This window comes from Microtus pennsylvanicus, chromosome 9 (genome assembly GCF_037038515.1).
Source record: "Microtus pennsylvanicus isolate mMicPen1 chromosome 9, mMicPen1.hap1, whole genome shotgun sequence".
Taxonomy (NCBI): domain Eukaryota; kingdom Metazoa; phylum Chordata; class Mammalia; order Rodentia; family Cricetidae; genus Microtus; species Microtus pennsylvanicus.
This window is the reverse complement of record NC_134587.1, coordinates 28,996,789-29,009,479: the sequence shown is the minus strand read 5'-3', so window position 1 is coordinate 29,009,479 and position 12,691 is coordinate 28,996,789. Positions and strand designations below refer to the sequence as shown.

The 12,691-nt window shown below is 47.2% G+C and overlaps 1 protein-coding gene across 1 annotated transcript in view; it reads left to right on the top strand.

Annotated features, from left to right (window-relative positions):
- Kif5c (kinesin family member 5C) overlaps positions 1-12,691 on the top strand; it is a 153,300-nt gene that overhangs the window by 128,330 nt on the left and 12,279 nt on the right. Inside the window, exons 22-25 of the mRNA XM_075985267.1 lie at positions 189-260; positions 2,584-2,688; positions 8,993-9,209; positions 10,246-10,359. Coding sequence (XP_075841382.1) covers positions 189-260; positions 2,584-2,688; positions 8,993-9,209; positions 10,246-10,352 — 501 coding nt within the window. The 3' untranslated portion in view covers positions 10,353-10,359. The remainder of the gene's footprint in view (positions 1-188; positions 261-2,583; positions 2,689-8,992; positions 9,210-10,245; positions 10,360-12,691) is intronic.

Below are 12,691 nucleotides of genomic sequence, written 5' to 3'. Positions count from 1 at the left end.
CATGTGTGCTCCTGATAGCAGTGTGGGCTGGAGTAGGCAAGGCGCAGGCAATACCATGGCACCATCAGTATCACTGGCTGCTCCAGCGACACAGCGGTGGTGTCAGGGAGCTCATGACCTCTAGAGGAAATGCAATACCAGTTCAGTCCATCACCTCACGGATGCTACCTGTGAAAACTCTCTTTCAGTCTAGAGAACTGCAGACCCTTCACAACCTGCGCAAACTCTTCGTCCAGGATTTGACCACCCGTGTGAAAAAGGTGAGAGCTGTCATTTCTGAACAGGTGGAGGAAAGATGCCGGCCATGGGGTATCATCTCCAGCTGAAATATCACCTGCTCAAATTAAGGCTGGTTATACTTACAAATTAATTACCTCATGCCAGAGAATGTTATTAAAAGGATGCGCTAGGGGCTGAAATTACTTGGGAATATTTTACCATCTGATTTTCCTTCTAAGTAAAAGGAAGTTATAATGCTGTCCCTGGCTGGTCTTTATTTAAAATGACATAGATTTGTCTGGCCTTTGCTATGTGAAAGTCACTGTTTTGGACCAGAAAAGCTCACAACATTCTTGTCAGAAAACAAAAGCATGGTCCCCTAGCATACAGAAGTGAGATGGCCAGAGCCTCTTGTTTGTCCAGGCAGTTGCTTATCCCAGCTCCCGGGCAGTAGATTCTTGCCTCCCTGTGTTGCAGGTGCAGATCTAGGCTCAGGTATGATGGCAGGGCTGAAAAGAGGCATAAGTCTGCAAGCTCTCAGAATCTCAGTGAGCCTAGGGGGTCTTCATATTGGTAACTCAGTAGGTCAGCTCAGAAATTTAAGACGTGAAGCCAGAGTGTAATGGAGCAGGGGCTCGTGGAAGAGACATGAAAAAATTGAAGGAAGGTATTAAGAGAAGCATCTGAAAATGTTTGGTAAAGGCACATGCATGTTTGAGTGTGCGTACATGGGTATGTACTCGAACACATCGGTGTATTTGAAGAGGTCAAAGGGTAAAAAGGGAGCAGTTGATCGAAACAGGCCTGAGGGGCAGAACTAACGGCACAAATGAGGAGGCTACTTAGTAAAGAGAAGCCACTGAGTTTCCCAGAGGCCAGAGAGAGTCAGTCTGTAGCATTTTGCAGGAAACCCTAGGACGGCAGGAAGAGGCCACATCTGACAGCTGATGTCCTCAGTGGAGGAGGGAGGAGAATGTGGAGCTGGGGGAGATGAGATCAGACTCAGCCAGCTGTGGATGGCATCTACTGGAAATGAGCTAAGTGGGTTGCTGAGCAGTGGTGTGCGTGCCCAACAGAACACAGTGTGCAGTTGGCAAGTCCCTATGGCAGCATGGCTCTACAAGTTGGAATCTTGGTGATGCAAATATTGAAGGCAGAGAATCATGGGAGTTTTCAAAGCCTAAATGGCAATGCTCAGTCCACCGTATGATGAGCACAGTCTACAAAGCCTGTGTTACCTTGGGGCCTGCACCAGAGAGGAAGATGAGGGCAATGTAGATGTGATGGAGAGACTAGACAGGATGGGTATCTGATGAAGACTTATGACAAAGAAGACCTCTGCCCCTGGAAGGAAGTGGTGTGTTGGTCAGATGAAAAGGTTACAAGGACACCGGAACCCCCTGGTCTCATTTTATAAAACTTCCTAAAGATGACCCTACTTTTAGATTTTCAGCCTATGGGCCTCTGGCGGCTACGTAGGCATCACCTGAGAATTTGTCTAAATGCATAATTCACCCCCTGATCTGAGGAATCCAAGATAGGGGTGAGCTGAGCAGTCTGAGTTTTAACAAGCATCCCCAGGAAACTCGGAAGATATCACGTTTGAGAGCGTGTGTTTCGGGCTGAACTGACAGTGGAAACCATTGCCCTTCTGGAGAAGGATGATTCCTTCCCCAGTCACACCAGACAAACATGTTCTGCTATTTTTGCACTCAGGTTGTGTTTGCACATGTATTTCAATTTATCCATGCCCCCTCACTTGTCAAGAGTGTGGTGCTGTTGCCAGTTTCAAGATCTGATAAATCCGGAGGATTTTCCCAGCACCTGGGTGCTGTGCGCAGCTGAGACTGACTCACAGAAGGAGTGCATAGCTTTGGGTGTTTAAGAGACAACCTGAAGCCGTTAGGATTTCCCAGCGGCAACAGTGACTCGGAATGACAGGCTTGGTGATTTCTCCCCTGGTCCTGATGGCTAAGCTTAGCTGGAGTCTTAATTTCACACTGGTTCTTCTCAACAAGTTGTGAGCGCGTACTTTTTGAAAAGAAGATTCTCTTTACCTGCAGGGAAGAGGCACGTTTCATTAAAGAGAAATGTGTGCAGTGTACAAAAGCAGATCTGAAGGTATTCTCGTCCCAGCATTCTGAAGAGATTCTTCTCACAACACTGCAGCGCAAGCCAAGCAAATTTGTCAGAAAGTCCACGGAGTGGACACTTCTACAGCTTCTCTTTGTTTTCACTTCCAGACTGTCTTTTTTTAGTGGGATTGGGGATTTTTCCTTTGCAAGAGCTTTGATGTATCTTGAACACGGGGTAGGTGAGTAGGGCGGCGGGGCGTGCCACTAACTGTCATGTGTGTCCATGCAGAGCGTGGAGCTGGACAGTGACGACGGAGGGGGTAGTGCCGCCCAGAAGCAGAAGATCTCCTTCCTGGAGAATAACTTGGAACAGCTCACCAAGGTGCACAAGCAGGTGGGTGAGCTGGCTGTACCCCACCCCCAACCTCTGCTCTCCCGTGGCTCAGCCTTGGTTGCTAGGCTGCAACACAGACAGTTCTGAAATTGGGATGTCTGTGCATGGTCAGAGAATGTGTGTGCTGTGTCCTTGAAAATCCCTGACTCTTGACTGGGAGTGGTGGCATGTACCTATATTCCTGGCTACCAGGGAGGTGGGAGGATTACTTAAGTTTTTTGTTTAAGATATACTTATTTATTATGCATGCAGTGTTTTGTTTGCTTTTATGCCAGCATACCAGAAGAGGGCACCAGCTCCTTATAGATGACTCTAAGCCACCATGTGGTTGCTGGGAATTGAACTCTGGACCTCTGGAAGAGCAGTCAATGCTCTTCCCCTCTGAGCTACCTCTCCAGCCCCCCACTTAATATTTTAATACTAGCCTGGGCACCGTAGTAAGATCCTGTCACAAAGCGACAACAAGATGGTAGGTCTAGGAGGAGTTAGGGTGAAGAGAGAGGAGTGGATGTGATCCAAAAACATTATGAAATTTCTTAATAACCAAACAGAAAAGTCCAGGCCTCTAGCCCTCAGTAAGATGGCTCATGGCATGGTTGTGTGCTGCCACGCTTGATGAGTCCAGTCTCCAGGACCCATACTGCAGGGGAGAAATGTCCTCTGACCTCTGTATGTGCGCCATAGAACACAAGTGCCTGTACACATACAAGGTAAGACTACACACACACACATTAATGAGGCTGACTTCCTTTGACGGAATCCCCTTATATGGAATCTATATGTAGAAAATGAAAGGGGACACACTCTAGGGCTTGGAGTGAGTGCTGAGCCTTGTGTTTCCATCCTGCGTTCCCCCCACCCTTGCATACTAACTGGCCTTGTGCTCTTCCCTGGCATCTCTGAGGCCCCTTTGTAGAACAGAAGTCTCCACAGAGTACATGTGGTGACTGAGCTGGTTCAGGTCCCTTATTCTATTGCCAAGGAGACAGCACTTCATTCCACAGATGGTGTGGTGGTTTGAATGAGAATGACCCATAGACTAGAATGCCTAGTCAGCTAACAGGGGCATTATGTTGAAAGGATTAGAAGGACTGGAGGTGTGGCCTTGTTGGAGGGGGTGTGTCACTGGGGGTGGGCCCCATGCCAGGCCCGTGTAGATCAGGATGCAGAATTCTCGGATGCTTCTCCAGCCCCATGTCTGTCTGCATGCTTCCAATAATGATAATGCACTATCATCTGAAGCTGAAGGCAAGCCCCAGTTAAACGCTTTCTTTTATAAGAAAGTATCGTGGGGTCTCTTCACAGCAATAGAACAGTGTCTAAGACAGGTGGGGCCCAGAGACTGGAACCAGCAACCTGAGCTCTGTTGTTCTCATCTCGCCTTGGCCATCTTGGGAGTCCCTTGGGATGGTTTTCCTGACATCTATCCAGAGTGACAGAGAGTGATGAACATGGCCAGTATGGCAGTGACTTAGGCAGGCCATTTGCCCCCCTTTCTTTCTGTAAATGTCAGCATGTCCATGGCTCTTTCCCTCTTAGGGTTTGGTGTAGGGTACAAGTGGCCTAATTTTTTGGGGCCAGGTCTAATGGCACGGCATTTCTCTTCGACTTGTGAAGTTTGTTTCCGTAGAGCTGTTGATGACATTTTCCCCAGAGAGAGGATGGGAGATCAACATAGCGAAATCATTCAAGCAAGCTGATAATGAGAAATACAGAAGCAAAGACCGCCAGGCATCTTGAAATCTGGCTCTGCAACTCATTATTTTATTCATGAATTCAAGGAATATTTATTGAAAGCCAAGTCTGCCAGGCATGGAGCTGCTGCTGGCATAAGCAAAATAGGTCAGAACAGGAGCAGCTTGCTCTGATACCTTTTTCTGATTTTTGATCCTTTCTCTGATCCATCTGGATTCCAGCAATTATAACTGGAGATTAAAGGGCCATGCCCTGGGCTCCGGCACTGCCATCGAGCTAGGCTGGGCAGGTCCCATGCAAGGCAATCTGCAGTACTGCAGCTTCTCCTTCATGATGACTGTCCCTATCTTAGGGCGATATGTCCTGCAAACTTGCCTGCTCCTTAGGGATAATGCCAGTTCATTGCCACGGAGGTATTTATGGATTGGTCCTGCTGTTCTTAGAATTTAAGGTAACTCAAGAGAAAAGATTAAGTACAATGATTTCTCTCTGTGTCCTCAGCCTTGAACGGGATGAGACAGGTTAGGTAGGGATGGAGGGGGCATTCAGCAGGATTCTGATCTGAAGAAAGGAGACAGAAATAAAATCCTGCCAGACTCTCGTGGATCTTGTGGCAATCTCTTTTCCTATTCTTGTGACTAAATGCCTGACAAGAAGCAACTTTAGGGAAAACAGATTTATTCTACATCACAGTTTGAAAGCAGCAATCCATCATGGCAGGAGATGCATGGAGGCAGGATTAGTTAACAGCTGCGGGGCATTACTTGAGGTTTCGGGGTGCAAGCCTGGACCTTTGCAGTCCCAACAAGCTAAGCTCAGCCAGTGTCATCAATAATAGCAATTAAAACGCTGAGCCGTGGTGAAAGGCAGAGAAATACTTAATCAGTGTAGTCACATTGAGAAGGGGAACAAGCAAGGAGGTCCACTGACACCCCCCACCCCAAATTCATTGTGGCGTATTTTCATGGGGTTTAGGTTTAAATAAAGGGCAAGGACAATGTATAATTAAGCTGCCCATCACTGCTCATTCTTTTCTCTGCCTCTGCGTCCGGTATGTCTTACAGATTGTTAGAGCAGGGTGAGATCTCTTCCCGAGAAACAAGGTCCTCCTGGCTGGCACCAGGACTTCAGCCTTTCTACTTCCCCAGCCTGAAACTTCTGGGGAGATTCCAATTCCTTGGGGATCATTGTCTCGATAGTCTGGTAACCAAAGACGGGGACACAAGTGTCTCTCTTTAGAAGGTCTTCCCTCCTGCCAGGATGGCTGCAGTGACAGAAACTCCCTCACAATCAGGCAGATCAGGTGGCAGAGAGTCGAATGCTGGAGTTCATCAGGCTTTCTCTGGTTTTTATTTTATTTTTTTTTCCTGAGTCCAATATCCTGTGGGGTGATAATGCCCCTCATTCGGGATGGATCTTTCCCCCATAGTTAAACCTTCCTGGAAATTATCGCAGGTATGCGTAGACCTACGATCACAAAGACAGTCCAGTGGACAGTTAGGCACAATCAGTCTATCCCTCTCACTGGACATCCAAAAAGATCAACTTTATTTCACTTTTAACTTTATTCTTATGTTTCATGCCTATGGGTGTTTTGCTTGCATGTATATCTGTGCACCGTGTACATGCCTGGTGCCCAAGGAAGCCAGGCGAGGGTGCCAGATCTCTGAAACTAAAGTTACAGTCAGTTGTGCACCACTTTGTGGGTGCTGGGAATCGAACCTGGTCTTCTGCAGGAGCAAGTGCTCTCAACCACTGAGAAATCTCTCCAGTCCCTTGATCACATTTAAAGCAAAACATTACACCTTGGTCCTTGAAGATTCTTAGCCATCAACAGAGCCTGGGCAAGCACATTTAATCCTAGCTCATGGGAGGCAAAGCAGGTGGATCTCTGTGAGTTCCAGACCAGCCTGATCTACAAAGTGACTTTCAGGACAACCAGGGCTATTACAAAGAGAAACCCTGACTCCAAAAAACACTAATAATAATAATAAAAAGATTCTTAGCTTTTTAAAAAATTATTTTATGCACATTGGTATTTTGCCTGCATGTTTGTCTGTGTGAGGGTGTGAGCTGCCATGTGGGTGCTGAGAATTGAACCCAAGTTCTCTGGAAGAGCAGTCAGTGCTCTTAACCACTGAGCCATCTCTCCAATCCTGATTCATAGCCATCTTATGATGTAAAATGCATTTAGCTCATCTCTCAGGGTCTTACCAACATTTTTAAAAGCCCAAGTTCAGAGTATGCTCTGAGACTAAAGGTAACATTGTAACTGTGAGCGCCTACAGGGGGATAACCAAAATGAAAAATTTTCAAAAGGAAGAAACAAGGGAAAAGCATAAAAATATTGGAGCAACCCAAGTTAGAAAAGCAGCAGGGCAAACACCAAACCCTACAGCTCCATATCCAGCATCTCGGGCTGTGATAGCCCACACTTCAGTCTCTGTTGCCATGGCTACCTGTGGCCTCTCTCTTGAGCTGGCTCTACTCAGGACCTGCACATCTGTAGATTTCCAGTATCCCGGTGTCTCCGTTACAGCTTGGGCTTCACTGTCACAGTGTATGTACAACTCAGTCCTAAGTACCGTGCAGGTAATCTTTCTTCAGTACATGCTGCCGGGCCTTACCGGCTTTATCGAATGCCGGTGCAAGCTTCTATGACACCTCCTCTCCCCTTTAGATGTTACATGGCTTCAAAATCAGTATCATGTAAATGGTCCAAAGTCCCAATATCCCTCAAAATGTAGTCTTTCCCCATCAGACCACAGCTGCAGTGATCTTGGTGTGTCTTCCAGGCTGAGTCTGTAAAAACTCTCCCCTGGGTGGCCCTACCTGAGCAGTATGCCCTAGAAGCTGTCTCAAGTACTCTCTTTTCTAAGGAAAGATTTTCAGACATGTTTGTATTGTCAGACTAGAGCTCAGGGGTAGGGTGAGGATCTGGTCCTAAAGGCAACGTTTCAGCTGTTGTAATTGCAAGTTTCCCTTAAGGGCTTTACTCTCTTTAACAATTACAGCCACCCAGTCCTTACCAACTTTAAACCCTCTCGGGCTCCGATCCTTGTCAGATTTCATATTTTATATCTTTCTGTTCCTTTTTACTCAAATCTAAGAATAGTAATAAGCAATAGCCATGCCACAGCCTGAATATTATACCATCTTGACATTTCCTCCTCAAATTAATTAGCTCATTCTTTAGAATTTAGCTTTGCTCAAATTTTTAGGGCAGAGATAGAATATAGTTAAGTGTATTTATTTATTTATTTACTTGTTTGTTTATTTGTTTATTTATTTTGTCAGAATATAACGGGTCTTTAGGTTGGTTCACAGCAGACTCCACAGTACTCCTGCCACTGCATGAGCCCAGCCTTCACTGTCCTTTCTGTTGACACTCTCCAAATGCCCACCAGAATAGTCCTCTGAGCTCTGTCCATGGCACTGGAGGGCCCCCCACACCTGCAGGTCCACTTCAGGGCTCCTCCACAATTCCTGCTGTAAAGTATCCCTGAGAACAAAGGCTTCTTACAGCGGTACCTTCTCACTCTGGGTCCACTTCTCTGTATTTGTACTGCTTTCATTTCCGTGACCAAATACCTGACAAGCAGGTCAAGGGAAGGAGGCTTACTTCCATGGCTTGAAGGTGCAGTCTCTGAGCACAGGAAAAGCATGGCAGGAGAATTGGCTTATTGCTGTGCTAGCAGGAGTCCGCTCACATTTGGGCGAACCAGGAAGCAGAGAAGATGAACATGGGTGCTCTTCAGGCTGTCCCCTTTTCAGCTTTCTCCTTTCCCCTTTTTCTTTAACATGGGACTCCAGCCTATGGGATGGCTCTGTCCGCACTCATGATAGGTCCCCCCTCAGTGAAGCCTCTGAGAATCTCCTCAGAGACACATGTCTCACCATGAATGAGATTCTGAATTGAGTCACGTTGATAATGACGATCAGCTGTAACAAGGCTGAAGTGAAGAGTCGGTACATGTTAGTGGGTACAGTCTCTGAGTGACAGACTCACTGAGACCCTTTGTTCTGTATATGCAACTCCAAGTCTTGGTGTGGCTCAGCTCCTACACCAAGTCAGATGGCAGGAAATGATAGCATAGGAACCTATCACCCACCTACGGTCAGCCTGTTACTTCTTCATTATGGGTCGTAGCTAAGAAGGAACAAATAGTATCCCGCCCCTGTCCCCTGTGAGCCTCTGGATATGTTGCAGAGCTTGGGTTTCAACCTAGCCAATACAGACAGTGGTCTACAAGAAGGGTCTGCAGAGAGCTCTAAAGTGTGCCCGTTTGCTGACTTGGAATTTCTCAGATGGTGCATGTTTACTAGAATAATAAATTCCTCACAGCCCCTTCCCTCCCCAGTACACACTCAAACAAAAGAGAAAGTAAGTCCTGTCCCAGAATAGATGCATCCTGTGGCTGGATATGGCTTCTACTTTTCTCCTTTCCCCTCATTACGGCTCCTAGTGAATCAGGGTTGTATGGACCATCAAAGACAACCTAGTCAGGTTATTGCTCAGCTGCTAAGCAGGTTGTCTCTCTCCTTGCTTGTCTTTGTCCTGCCATGGACACAGCCTTGCTCAAGACCAGCTTTTGTGTCTCTGTTGCAGTTGGTTCGGGACAACGCAGATCTGCGCTGTGAGCTCCCCAAGCTAGAGAAGAGGCTGCGTGCCACTGCCGAGCGCGTCAAAGCCTTGGAGAGCGCACTGAAAGAGGCCAAGGAGAATGCCATGAGGGACCGGAAGCGCTACCAGCAGGAGGTGGATCGCATCAAGGAGGCTGTGCGAGCCAAGAACATGGCCAGGAGGGCACACTCAGCCCAGATTGGTATGTGTGTCCCAAAGCTTGGGAGCTACCATGACCCTTGCTTAGGAGATCACTCATTTGAAAAGAGATTGGTAGAGCCTGTGGGCCTTGGAATTCCTGGCACCCTGGGTGTTCATCCTGGAAAAGCGTGATGCTCAGTCACCCCTGTCCTCCTGAATAGTCGTGTGTAGCGTGCTCTTCAGAGCTGTGCGCTAAGCCCCACGAACCAGCTGTGCTATAGTTTTTGGCTGTAAACAGAGGCATGCTCTTGGAACCAATGTAATATACGATTACTTCTCAGCAGGATCGTGAAGGGGACCATCTGTCTGCCTCAGGGAAAGCTTCTTGCATGCACTGGTTAGGAAATAACTGGGAAGAGCCAGGCTGGCAGTACAGGGTGTTGTTGGAAGCTGAATGGTGGCCTGAAGTTCAAGCCCTCAGGCCTATGGAATTGTGCATTTTTCTCATATAGGGATGGTGGTCATAGCTACTGCTCCATCTTAGATGCCAGGCTGAAGCTGGCAGGCATCTGCCTAGGAATAAAGGGGCTTACAGGTGTTCTTGAGAGTTGTTTTTAATCGAAACATCTCTAATAACATATAACATTATTTTCCAGCAGATATTGTTTTATAGCTGTATTGTGAGATAGCACCTTTGTGTTTCCATTCTTAAAATCCTGTAGATTAGTGATATATTGAATTTCTTAGATTTCTTGCCCTTTGAGAATCTACTGAAAATTGTGGCCTACTTTTTCTAGAAAACTCATCATAGGTGGAATTTTTGTGAAATCCATAGGGAACTATGGATCCAGTGCAGATAAAACCCAAAGTCCTTTGCTTCTAATTTCTACTTATTTTGTTTTTCACGCTTACAAATAAGAAGATTAATCAAGCAGTTCTTCCTCACTGCTCCCTGAATTACATGGGTGCCCTAAATTTACTAGCTGTACTTCTCAGAGGCCAGGCCTCCTGGTGGCAGGAAGGTCTGAGGGTACAGCTGAGTAGCACTGTGACTGGCTGTTACTGACCGTGTTCTCTCTCCTTCCTCTGGGGTATAGCCAAGCCCATCCGGCCAGGACATTACCCGGCATCGTCTCCAACAGCTGTCCATGCTGTCCGAGGAGGAGGAGGTGGCTCTTCAAACCCCACCCACTACCAGAAGTAAATGCAGAGTGAGTCCCTGCCGTCTGGGGTGTTTTCTCTTGGCAGCAGACCCGGGCTTCTGTGGAGGTAGAGCCGTCTTGCTACTCCAGGACCCCACTCCAACCTCCAGCCACATTCTCTAGTAGAAATAAGTCAGCTCTGTTCCAGGAGAGGCCTGGGATCCAGACAACACTAGCTTCGTCAACACAGAGAGTCATAGGGTCCTCTAGCCAAGGGTCCCTGAGGTTGGTGCAGCCCTGAGCCAGGCCCGACCTAATGGCCTCTCAGGATGATGAGTGTCTCTTCTGAGCTTTCTTTGGTCTGCAGGGCTTCCCTCTGCAACTGTGTCTACAAAGACAGATAGACATAGGGGTAGCTTTTAGTCTCAGGAACAGAATATAAAGAGCCAGTAACCATTATGTTTTTGAGAAATGGGGTTTGAAGGAATGTGGGCCTAGACCCACTTTTCTTTGAGACGGTGGTCTCTGAGCTCTAGGTCCTGCAACCCACATGCTCAACATTGCTCTGACAGCAGAAAAGGAAAAGTGAAATTTTTTGAAGAGAGAGAAAGGGAAGAGCCAAGCCTACCCTGAGTAACTGAATAGGTTGGGCTGGCAGGTGGACAAGAGAGGGCCAGAAGATGTGGCACAGGAAAGCTCAGACTTTGATTGTGTAGATGCCAGGTGACGGCCGATCATGAGCGTGGCTCCTGGGCAGTGAGCCCTCGCTAGGGAGGCTAGCGGACAAGGCGGGTGAGCAAATATCAAGTGACGTCTTGAAGAGCAAGAGCAACCTAGGAGAGCTCTGATTTATTTAGTCCTTTCTGAATCAGTGTATAAGTGAGTCGGTGGGAGCAGAACGCTTGCACAGGGCACAATGGCAGCATTGCTAAGGCCCAGCTGGAAGCTTCCAGAAGGGTGTTTCTGAAGCTTTACCCAAACACCAAGGAATAGTTCAAGGCCTGGTCAGGTGAGCAGGAGCCGGAGGGCAGCCCTAGGTCGTCTGCACGGGTACAGCACACCCAGCAGTAGCACCAGATCGGAAATGAGCTTGCCAGTGAGCTGCCCATTCATGTCCAAACTGTGCTTCCAATCTGAAATAAAATAAATTGGATATTACCGAATTGCTTTTGACTGCATGTTGTCAGCAGTGAGGACAAAATCTGAAAGGTAGGTATTTTGGGCAGTTTAACACAGAAAAACCTCCAATCCTGGTGGGGGAATATCACAGAAGACAGTACAGAAAGAATGTAAAGAGATAGAGGAAGACTTGGAATGTGGTATAGCAATTTCCTCTGAACTGAAGCATTCCATCCTGGAAGGAAGCCCCTTAACATTTAGGATATAAACAATCCACAGGGCCCAGGAAGTTCCTGAAACTTACTAGGTACACATAGGAAGCACCCAGTTATGGGAACATTCTTTCTGTACTGTCTTCTGTGATATTCCCTTTCTCTGTGTTAGAGATCAGACCTGGGGGCTATGGTTTTGTTGTTGTTTTTTTGTCTTTAAGAGAGTGTTTCTCTGTGTAGTCCTGGCTGTCCTGGAACTCAACTCTGTAGACCAGGGTCTCCTCAAACTCAGAGAGCCACCTGCCTCTGCCTACCAAGTTCTGGGACTACAGGAGTGCACCACTGCTCAGCTCTTTGTGTGTGTATGTGTGTGTGTGTATGTGTATGTATGTATGTGTGTATGTGTGTATGTGTGTATATGTGTGTGTATGTGTCACGCCCCACCTCGTCCAGCAAGGAATGATGCGACCACCGGAGCTCTTCTCACTGCAGTTTTTTCCAGGACTTTATTCACTTTATTCCAGGACTTTATTCACTTTCTCTCTCTCTTCCTTCCTCTCTCCCTGGGCAAACATCTCCCAGCCCTTAAATAGGCATGGGCTGCCAACCCCGAACTGCCAGGTGGGCACTGCCCATAGGTTCACGCATATGCAGGCAGCTGATAATCATTGCGTTATCATAGCATAGGTCAGGCTTTAGCCATCTCAGGAGTTGATTATACATCTCCATCAGGTGTGACACCACGCAGCTCGCTACATGTATGTGTGTGTGTTTTTCTTTAAGTCACTTTTCCTTTTTCTCTTCTTCCTCATTAGTCAACTTCTTCCACAGGCTCCAGCTTCTTGGATCCCAGAAAGGGCTTCTTAGCATAGACTGTTGCCTTCTGTATCCATAAGAAGTGGCAAGGCAATGCCTCTATGTCAACCCCAGTTTGTTCCCCTTTCCTTTCCAAATTGGGCTAATATAGAGACAAGCAGTTATGACATGTTCTTTTCCCATTGTAATTCCCCCTTAAACCACCAAGCTCTACCTGGGAAGACATCCAGACCTCAGTTACATGTCTTTCCACC